Source organism: Nicotiana attenuata, chromosome 1 (genome assembly GCF_001879085.1).
Source record: "Nicotiana attenuata strain UT chromosome 1, NIATTr2, whole genome shotgun sequence".
NCBI lineage: Eukaryota > Viridiplantae > Streptophyta > Magnoliopsida > Solanales > Solanaceae > Nicotiana > Nicotiana attenuata.
The window spans coordinates 13,998,427-14,010,243 of NC_031989.1; the positions used below are offsets into that span (position 1 = coordinate 13,998,427).

General features: G+C 38.7%; 1 protein-coding gene across 1 annotated transcript; it reads right to left on the reverse strand.

Moving 5' to 3' along the window:
- Window positions 471-7,136, reverse strand: LOC109243863 (cysteine-rich and transmembrane domain-containing protein A-like). Its single transcript, XM_019410899.1, has 3 exons — window positions 6,911-7,136; window positions 6,126-6,363; window positions 471-854 (listed from the first exon to the last, which is right to left on the reverse strand). Exons 1-3 carry the CDS (start codon window positions 6,951-6,953, stop codon window positions 800-802), a joined length of 336 nt encoding a protein of 111 aa, XP_019266444.1. The 5' UTR covers window positions 6,954-7,136; the 3' UTR covers window positions 471-799.

The following is an 11,817-nucleotide window of genomic DNA, read 5'->3' on the forward strand; positions in this document are numbered from 1 at the left end:
TGTGGTTATGACAGTACTTACAAGTAAACTATCTTAATACAAGATAATAATTAGCATATAGATTGTTCCTATACAGGGCATACATCTATTGCTGTTCGAAATTATATGTGTTCGAAATTATATGTATTAGGTCTTTTTGTGCTTTAGTTTATATAATTTTAAAATGCGAAATGTAAACCCTAGCTAAAAATTAATAATTAAGAAAAAAAAACCTAGTAAAATAGGCGGTTGTTGAACCTCTACACAAATGAGCAAGAAGGAGCCGCTAATGTTATAATAACGTATTCTAGAATTGTATAAAGATTTTACAACGAATCAACCCAACATTGATAGCATATCAAAAACAAAGTTTTTAGAATATCTCAACAGCTAAAATATCCATAAAAAAAGTTGTATCTAACATTATTTTATTGTCAATTTTCTACTTTTTGATTAGATATAAACTGACTACCTCTGATAATCGCACAAAGTACAAAATAAATCATTCTAATAGTGTTTTAACTTAAATAGTTTTGATATTGTAACAAGAAGATTACATCTTAAGAAAGCTCGAAATACAGAAGCCAAAGTTGTCGATTACATACTTGTATCATAATATTACTTTTGCCAAAGAGCTAGGGGTGCCTTCTTCAGATAACAACTGGACAAAATAGCTAACAATAGAAGTAATGCAGTACAAGTTCTTCGTGCATATGTAATATAAAAGTTTTAAGAGAGGAGTCTGATTACATTTTTAAGAAATCCACAATCAGCAGCAATTTGACAAACCAATAGTATTTGGTAGCAGGCAACCAGCCAACTAGAAGCATCTACAGCACTCCTCCAAGAGACAGCAACAACACAGAGTAGCCAAACTGCAGAAACAATCAGCTTTCAATAAAACAGTTTGAACGACACGACTAGATGAAATGTAAAGAACAAGCCTTCACAACCCAGAAATATAATCTCTGTGTGTGTGTGTGTGTGTCACCTTCTTCTTCGTCTTTATCAAGTATAACCTTATTACCTTGGTTTTTCCCTCTATTTTGCATGTGAGATGCTCAACATTTTCTTAGCCAACTTCTCCTTTCTATCTTCTCATTTTTCTTCTATGTTTTGGCTTTGTATGCTCTTACTCTCTCGAAAAGCAAGAATCCAAACACGCATAAGAGATAGAGCACGTGCATTGCAGTAGCTTATGCAGATTCACTTAACTCGCGCTATAAGTATGGTCACAGATTGAGATGTAATTAATTCAAAGATTTATGCAGTTAAACCTTGAAATGCACTTGGATACCTCTTTCTACCTGATCCAAGGGCAACCTTAGAAGCTCACTGTAATGCTATCTTTTGCCGATTAAATTCTTCTTACTCCTTGATATTTAGTTTCCCACTCGTATCAACAAAGAGTTAAAGAAATAGATCGGACAACAACAATTCTTAAGCTGAAGTTTGCAACAGAAAAAGGAGAAGGAAAATAGAAGCCCCTCACAGGTTCACAAAGATGCAGCTTTAAGCCACAAGATGAAAGAATTTTAAAGCAGTCCTGAACTAAGTAGAATAGAAATAAAAGCCTCTTGTGGTTTCATGAAAAACTAATGAGGGCCAAAACCAATTGGTGCTAGTAGCTACAAGATGAACAAATGGCTAACTGATTCATACGCAAACACAGGATTGGCATTCTTCATGTATATCCCAGTGCAAGTAAGAAACTCTAAGTATGGGCATTAGAGTTGAAGGCTGAGGAAAATGGTTCTCTAGGACGGCAATAATGGCCATTTTAAGTAGCTCCCAGGGTTTTGGTCTAGTGGCAAGAGAACAGCAGCGTGCAAGTGTGGATAGGTGCATTTACCACGTACAAAAACCTAATATTTCAGTGAAGAAGGGCAGAGGAAAAAGGGCCATATCCTCCGAGTTTCAAACCGTGTGCTAGCTGACACTTGGATATTACTCGATTTCCAAAAAGATATAATAGCCGTCTTAATTAAGAAAGAACTAAGAGACCTTGTTAATCATGTTGAACTGCTAAGCAGAAGAAGATAGATATGACAAACTGAGTTTTTCTTATAGGACAACAATGTTCTCGACCAGGAAACTTGGCAAGAACATGCCAATCATGATATGCAGTTGGCCATTCCAAAGGTGTTGCAATAACCAAATCTTGTTGATCTAATGAACTGATGCCTATGCTTGCAAGGGGGGAACAAGAAAGCTAGGTTCCTAGAATCTGCTTGCCTGAACATTTTCATCCAGGTAGCACTATTCCCTGTACTTATTTACTTGTCGGATGCAATTTCTATGCGGTAGCTGAATAACATGAGAAAAAACCCCCACATCGGACGAGATTTGATTCTCTCTAACATTACTCTGTTTCTAATTGGCATCAGAAGGAATTATCTATAATGATGTCATGTATCAGGAAATGCACAGTTTATAAGCATACTCCAGCAATTTTGACTAGCTACCAAGTACCAACTAAGAGTGGGCCGCTATGTGTTTGTACTCATTACTTATACAGTTCACCAAATGCATTGTTTACCTAGAATAGTCATACATCACAAAAGAAAACAACGCATGAGCCATGAGGAGACAAAATTAGGAAGAAAACAACGCATGAGCCATGAGGAGACAAAATTAGGATAATATATTAAGGCACCCAAGTAATTAGACCCTAAGGAATAGATGTGGAACGCAACAAGTGATGGAGCTCTTCTCCTCACTTCCCTCTATTTAAGTTCCTAACTAGAACATCAACTAGGCTGATCCATGTGGGTTCCGTCATGAATCTGTCTAGAACCCTCCTACGCAAGAGAACAAAATGATTCTTCTGGTGTTAATAGGTTAATCTAGGGGTGGCAAAACGGGTGGGGTGGGTCGGGTCGGGTCGGGTCGGATGGGCGGCTTGAAATGGGTAATGCAAAACGGATAAATTATCCGACCCGACCCATATTTAATACGGATAGGAAATGGGTTAACCGGCGAATAATATGGATATCCATATTATTCATGGCTTCTTGAATATGATCATTTTTGGGAGAATTTCTAATCTCCCAAACTTGAGAAAACCCAAATTTGAGTCTTTGCAAATGTAAAAGTTAAATCCATTGGTTATCCATTTTTAAGCGGATAATATGAATTTTATCCATATTTGACCCACTTTTTAAAAGCTCATTATCCAACCCATTTTTTAGCAGATAATATGGATGGATAACTATTTTTTTAATCCATTTTGGCACCACTAGGTTAATCATACGGGATCTTTTCAACCTAACCAAAGTTCAGCCCCTTCATTTTACATGGGTTGATCAGCAATCTAATTCCTCACCACTACTGTTCAAACACACGTTCCCAAAGACTTGAAAGTTTGAGCTGCCGAATGTGGTCGAATGTCTTAGACCAGGAAAAATGGAAAGAATGCATGTCACTCCTTTTTTGCAGCTTGTCATTCCAAAGGTGTTATACTTAACCAAATCTTGAGGTTCATACTATGGCTACACTTATGAGGACGACCAACAAAGGAGCTAGGTCCCTAGAGTCTACTTGCTTGAATGACTCATTCAGCAAGCACCATGTCCATTTATTTGTTTACTTAATCGAATTCTTTTCTTATGATAACTGAATAACATGATAAAACACTTAACATTGGAGATAGATACTTTTTGGCAAAATACATAAGTTACCCTTCAACTATAGGCCAAATCCCTCTTACACACTTTTTGCAGATGAAAATCACCTTACACGCTCAACCTTTTTAGAGTGTGCCTGAGAGGCACCACTTTTGTCCAGGTATATTACACGCAAAAAGGAGAGCGTTAAAAAGTGAAAAATGTGTGTCTGTAGCTTAATGTCAACGGTTCAGGTTTAATAAAGTCATCCTATGGTCCAAATTTATTTATTTATTTATTTATTGTTTTTCTTTTCTTTTGTTTTCCCCTCCAATCCCTCCATGACCAGCGAAACCCTCTTGTTCTCTTCCTAACTCCATTATCTCATTTCACTGAATAATTCTAACAGTAAAACACCTACAAAAAATCCATTATTAATTTCTATTAATTTCATTCCAAGGAAATTCTATTAATGTTAGTCCATGGCCTCTATTTAACATATAATTAGCAATTATTTGAACACCCAGTTCAGAAAAATACTGCAAATACACTTCCCATCCATCGGCATTTCTAGAAATGCTAAGAATTTAAACTTTTCTGGTTCACCTCTTTCGGTTGGCATACTAGCAGACAACTGGAGACCCAATTCGAAAAGAAATGCTAACAATTAGACTTCTTCATTATAGCTCTTAGTAACATATGAGCAAAAAACCCATTTCAGAATATACAAAAATGGCAGAGAGCTTAGATATTTAGTACACCAAAACTCAAAAGATCAACTACGAAGTTTCAGGCAAGGAGGGGTCATCACTGGCCTTTTGTTTTCCGATGACGAGATCATTTTCTTGCCATGACTAATGGCGGGGCGATGTATTGAAGGTGGTGATTTGGATGGGACTTTTTTTTCTCTTTTGATTATGGCTATGGCAGCAGCCATGGAGGTGGTGTTGGTGTCAGCCATAGAGCAGAAAGCCGAAGGTATGATAGTTTGAAGAAGATGAGAGGCTTGGGGAGGGGGGAGGGTGTTTTCTATTTTTTCTTTTAAATATTAAGTATTTTCTTTTTATCCTTGAATTAGGACACGTGTCACGACCTTATTGGTGCGTGACAATACACATATTTTGAAGAATTGGTCAAGAAAAAAATAGTGTGTCTTAGACACATTCTGAAAAGGTTAAGTGTGTAAGGTAATTTTCATGGTCAGAAAGTGTGTAAGAGGGATTTGGTCTATAGTTTAGGGAGTAACTTATGTATCTTGCCATATTTATTCTCTCAATTTACTTAGATTCTATCCTTTTTAATTGACACCAGAGGTAATTCATCATCATGATGACGCGTTTTTATAAAACACATGCATATATTATAAGGACTTCTCTGCCGTCAACTTGCTATTTAGTAAGAGCGGGCAGCAGAATTGTTTTATTTAATTCGATAGCACCACAGTATACCACCACTGTTCCCCTGATGCAATTTTTACCGAAAGCAATCCATGTGGCGAAAGAATAACAGCAATTTAACAACGCATGCGGAGACAAAATTTAGAACAAAAAAATTGGCCGAAATTCAAGGATCTTAAGAATCATGCCCTAAGAAGTCCATGCGGACCCACACAGGTGTTGCAGTCCTCCTGCTTTCTTCCTTCATTTTGAGATTACTCAGCTAAGCTGAGTTCTGTGAATCCTGGCCATGAACCAATCTAATACCCCTTTGCCACAAAACAGAACTTTGAGATCACTAAATGCAAATACAACTAAGAGAAAAACGGTTCTCGTGTTGGCATTAAGTTAATCATCTTCTCAATCTTTCACCCTTCATTCATATGGGTTCACCACTAAATCTAGTTCCTGATGATTATCCTCCAAACACCAAGTTCTCTACGACTTGAAAATTGCACATACATCACTATTTTTTTCCCCACTACCAATGAACAGAAATGAAGCAATATCCCCACAAATTATCAACACTAGCTTGTCTTTGGGCCATCAATTGCAGGAGTACAGAATATGTGCATTAGTGCCTTTCAAGCAAAAGTTAATTTTCCAACTGAAATAGAGAAAAGAGGGTAGCAGCTGGATTCATTGAATTGTTTATTCTGGTATGATGGCACAAATTTTAAGTTTATGACGAAGCTTCATGACCAGATACCGGAAGATTATTGTTTTTCCCTTCATATAACTTTCTCCCTAAAAGGCATCTTTATTACTCTGAGCCATTTTGTTGTTTTATCATTCGAAAAGGCCTCTTCTTTTAAGAAAACAAGCCCAAAAATCTTTTGTAGCAAATGTCCATTTAGAATCAGTTGAAAACCGTATGGATATAACCAACAACAACTATGCCTCGGTCCCAAGCAAGTTGCGGTCGCCGATATGAATCCTCATTCGGATATAACCCATGATAGAATATGTCCGGTAAAGGGAGATCTAGTCAACATTCAACGCATAAAGCAAAATAGTGGAACATCTAATATCAACTAGCCCGGTGACTAGTGTTATAAACAAAAAAATCAAATATATAGGAGAAAGAGAGTGAGAGATGACATACCACCCCCTTAGGAATGAAGAACAGCCATTGTCATCACCATAATAATAGCTACCACCCTGATCATGGTAGGTGTGCTGAGGTGGAGGTGGAGGGTATTGATCATTAAAGTAGCCCTGATAACTGTTGGGTCCGGGAGGTGGCGGTGGAGGAGGATAGCCGCCTCCACCGTAAAACCCTGGTGGTGGTGGCATCCCCGGTGGCGGGTATCCTTGTGGTTGAGGTGGTGGTGGTCCATACCCTAAAAATTTGTCAAATTACAACAACAGAAAGTTGAATTTACAACAATTAATTGACGAACTCACTAGTAGTAATAATTTAGTATCAAAAATTGAAACTCGGGTACTGATCATGCAATTAGGCATTCGTATTGTAACTTACCCAAAAAAAAGTGATAAAAAACAAGCATAGAATCAGAACAGTCAAATAACCAATTCACTAAAGCAGTCAAATAACCAATTTTTTTTTTTTTAAAAAAAAAAAGAGTAATTTCGGTAGACAAAGGTTGAAACTTGGGTGTTCTTGAAATTGTATTGTTATTGCAACTTGCCTAAAAGAAATGAAAAACACAAGAACAGACAAGTAGAACTAGAACAATCAAGTTGACCAATTTACTGGCGAAGTATTTGGTAAATAAAGGTTGAATCTTGGGTGATCTTGTTATTGATATTATACCTTGCCTAAAGAACAGAAAAATACAAGAACAGACAAGTAGAACTAAAACAATCAATTGACCTAATTTACTAGACAAAGGTTGAAAAAGGGGTAATCTTGAAATGGTAACGTACCTGGGGGAGGGTAGGGACCTTCATGAACATGCTGGTAACTCATTTGGTGTCAGAGACGCTGGTTCTTGAGAGAGAATTTGGTGATTTGATGACTGAAAATGAAGAGAGGCGAGTATAGATCAGCTTTATACAGCGACTTTAACTTAGCTGCTAAGGTGGAGGAAACATAGTACAGGCACGTCAGAAGATCAATAATTTAAGGGTCGCTATCATAGCCGTTCACGTGTTAGCAGCAGATAAAGTTAAAGGGGTCTATGATTCAGCAAATGGCGTTGCTTCAAAACGTGATAATCATGATCCAGGGAACAGGGTAGCAACAATGTGAAAAATATCCAATTTTAACCCCAATTTAGCTACTCTATCCGTTTGTGGACCTATTTATTTTTTGGTTTGTTCTAAAAAGAATGATTCCTTTCTAAATTTGGAAACAATTTAGTTTAAATTCTCAATTTTACCTTAGTAAGAAGCTTTTATAAACACAAATACTGTGGATCCCTTTTTGAATTGTTTAGTACCACAACAGATTCACATCAATTAGAACAAAGGGAAGAGTAATATTTAAAAAGTTATTAGTAGTATTTAGCGATTCTTTTGGTACGAAGAAATAGGTGGATCAAAATAACCTAGTTAAAATACGAAAAACTCTATGTACAATTACTACACTGTTCCGTAGAGTTTAAAATTCCTTTATATGGACACTCCAACATCGTATGCTGAAGTTCTAAACATTTAAAAAATAAACTCCACCAAAAAGTACTAGAGTTTGAACATATAAGCGATTCACTGATTTTCAGTTTTTTCTTCACTCAACTGGCATCTCCAATGCAGCCCAAAAATCCAAACCACATGAAACTCTCAATTAGTCTTTGCAACAAATGACACAAGGTATTTAACACTTATAGATATGTTGTTTAAAATATATTTACAATTTATAATATATTTAACGATTAACCAACGTATTTAAATCTCAAAGTTCAAACTTCAGGATATTGTGTCCTAAAGTTCAAAATTGTGTCCAAAAATTCGAATTTTATGTCCTGAATTTTAAATTAGCAGTTCAAACATTCAGGACACTAAGTCCCGGATTTCAAATTAGCGGCTCAAATTTCAGGATACAAAAATTCAGAATACTTAACTTTGAAGTTTGTGTGAATTGACTAATCTTTAAATACACCATAAATAAATTGTGAATATATTTAAATAGTATACTTAAAAATAGCTACTGGCCACTTATCCTTTTATTTGATTTTCTATGTTAGTCATTTTCTTTAATCATACTTTGCTAGAAGTCTCCAACTACTAAAAAGCCTAATTTGTCTGCTTACTCTCTTCTTTTTAGACATCAAAAATAGTTGAGATGGAAAATGCAAGTTTAATGTGTTTGAAGTAGCACAAGATACACAATCACGTAGACAACACAAATATACATATACATACATATATATATATATATATATATATATATATATATATATATATATATATATATATATATATATATATATATATATATATATATATATATGAAAGCAAGAAAGTTACCATATATAATTGACATTATGGTTAAGCCAAGTGGCAAGCTAATCGGGGGTGCGCCCGGAATCTGGTCGACCCCGGAATTGTAGGTCTTGACCTTTTTGTCGTTGGCTTCTATCTTCCTCTCGCCCGACTCGATCCTCTTTGTGAGGTCCTCGAGCATCTTTACGATGGCGGGGTCGACTGCCGACCGGTTGTTGCTTGACCTCTCTGGTACCTGCTCGGCTAGGGGAGCCGTCCCTAGTGCTATCGTGCTGAGAGTTTTCTGGTGACTTTGCAGCTGAGCGATCGCCAGCTGTTGTGCCTGTAACATTTCAAAAATAACGTGAAGGCTAACCTCTCGTTCTTCCCTAGCTGGGGTTTTTTGAGCTTCTTGTTGATCTTCTTGGTGTATGCTCCTGTTGGTGTGGGAGCTTATTTCGACGTGTTGAGCGTTGCGCGAGACCACGTCCATGGGAATTGATTCTGGTGCATTGTCAAGGTTTTGTGGTGGCACACCAACACCTGGGACGCCAACACCATTTTCTCCCTGGTCTTCAAGATTGATGTTTTCACGTGCGTTTACTGAGTTGGACATTTTGACCTGAAATCAAAGATCTTGGATAGGAAAAAATACGAAAGATAACTTGCGTTACGTAGTTAAACCAGCAAGAAAATAATCACTATTATTTTTATCCCCACGGTGGGCGCCAAACTGTTTACCGTGAAAATGATAATTACAATTAAATTTGATTTTGTGATTCTAAAAATACGTGATCTATTTTTATGCTAGTTGTTAAGCAATGGATGCTAAGTAAAAGGTTAGAAATCAAGATTGCAGCTTAAAGACGGTGTGATAATCGAACCAAACAGTTGAAGATCGGGGCCTCGAACTGTCGTTTGTGAGGCCTCGGGATCGAGTTGGGTGACCGGCTTAAAGTGATCGAATGAGGATTAACACTTTTTGAGAGCTACGACGATGGCTCTTTATGATCAATGATAAGCAATAAATAAAGAAAAATAAATAGAACGCAATGAATATAAGCAATAAATGGAAGTAATGAGTTCAAGAGAATATGTTCAGTTAGAGAGCAGGGAGAATGTTCTTTTTATTGAATATTGAGTATCAGATGTCTACAAAATTACAAGGATTCCCCTTTATATATGAGGGAGAACATAGTACAAATACATTAATTACAAAGATATGGGGCAGGTACAACCACTTAATGCCCTGATACGGGTCAGAGCTAGCCCTCTAGACTTTTTCAGCTCTAGCCGTGCGCCTAGGGAACTTCCCACTTTTCTACCACAACCGTCGACTTGCACTTCCTCGGGGTTGGACACCGATGGCCCCTCGAGATAAATCTCGACCGTAGTATCGAGCCTTTGGAAAGCTTGCTCACGAGGCGTTGTAATGGCCGAAAATTGGACCCTCCAATTTTACCGCATACAGATAGTCCCCGCGTTTCTTAGAGTGGAACGATAAGAAACGACTTTGATACCCATCTCTTCGAACTTTCCGTGATGATGTCATACGTATGACGTAAGCCTTTGTGATAACTGAGGCGTCCCGTCGGTTCATCTTTTTAGTGTCATTCAATGTACTACTGATTCTTATTCTCCAAAGCGATAATATCGCTGTCGATACGGTTCCCAAAAAACGCATTGATTGCGCCTGATGATACGTCTTTCAAAGACATTGATGGGGCCACCGGTTACACTGCCACCCTATATAAATGGAAGCCTCCTGGAACCATTTCCTCATTTAAGTACCTTACAATATCCTTCCACCCCTTTTTTTTCTTCATCCTCATCCATTGTTATCCCCCATGTTTGAGGCCCGCGGCCTTAAGGTTACATGGCGGCGTTCCCATCAGCCACGCCATGGCCTTTTTTCAGGGCTTTCCCTTACCGAGCGAGATTGTATTGACTTGTCGTCATCGTTGTTGTTGTTGTTACTGTTGTCATCGTTGTCTCGAGATGATGAAATAGGGATACCGATTTTTTACCACTCAGGAAGATATTCGACTCTACACCGCTGCTCAGGAGGGCGTTCGGACTTTACTCTGCTGCTCACCTCCCTACTCCGGCCTAGTGTGGCACTTCATCTCCTTTGTTTTCCTCGTCCTTTGAGACGCTGTTGGCGGAGGGGGGGGGGGCGAGATCGGGCTTCCGGATATATGATTCCCGAGGGGGCAGTGCTCGAAGATAATGCCGCCGAGGATACACCCCCGAGAATAGACCATGCTCTTGGCTTTTATTATGTATATACTTTTTTGCTTCTTTGTCTCTGTGTAAGGACCCCTTGTGGGCTGTTGTAATCACATGTAAGGACCCCTCGTGGGCTTTATAATCGTCGTTTATTAATAAAAAAGGCGTTTCTTCGATTTGCTTCTGATTTATGCTTCATTTCCCTTTATCTGAATTTGTGAAGAATCTGAATGTATGATCCCACCGATCGGTGCAAATATCGAGCCCGGGTGCTAGTGTTCTTTCTGGCTTTTGATTGATTAACACGATTCCCGTAGAAACTTTTGCCGTTCCTTGGACCATGTCTGGATTGGATTGATAAACTCCGGCCGTCGGGATCCCTGGCTTCGTGTTGAATGAGAGTAGGGCTCCGAATTTTCAGTATGGGACTTAGCCCTTTAGACCCCGCGATAGACCTCGACGGGGGGATTTGCCTGGAAGTCGGAGAATAAAAATAGCCTTTAGACTTTCGGGAGCAGTCCCCGAGCGGGGGTTCGCTCTAGCTTGGGCTACCTGGAGGCTTGTTTTGAACTCAGAGTAGATAGCCTTAAGGCGTCGCAGATAGATTCCGGAAGGGGGGCTACCCGGGCTTAGACAGTACCTCGAGGCCAAGCCCATATGAGTAGGTTTTTAAGAGCTTATCATCTTTTGAGAGAGGTCCTCGAGATCGGGTACCATCTCGAGGCTTAGTATGATGTCAATGGCTCCTTGGAGCATATCCTCTTCTTGGTGGAGGTCCTCGAGATTGGGTACCATCTCGGGACATGTAGTGATGTCATTGGCTTCCTGGAGCCTGTCTTCTTCTTGATGGAGATCCTCGAGATTGGGTACCCTCTCGAGACTTGGTTGAGCGGGGGTCTCTGACCCCAAAACGTCGTATGGCGACATCAAGTGTATGACGTGGTTACGAAATGACCGAGGCGATCCCGATGGCACATCTTCTCAAAGGGGTAAAAGCTTTAGCCAGTATTTTTAATCGGCTTTTGAGGCAGGCGGATAGTCGCCGCTTTTTCCATATATAGGGTTGCCTTCGCCCTTTTGAAGATTCTGCTATTCTGAGTAGTTATCCTCTTTTGTAGAGCTTTCTTTTCCTGTGTCAAGGTTTCACCATTTCAATTTTGAGGGCTTTGCTCGGATTTTCT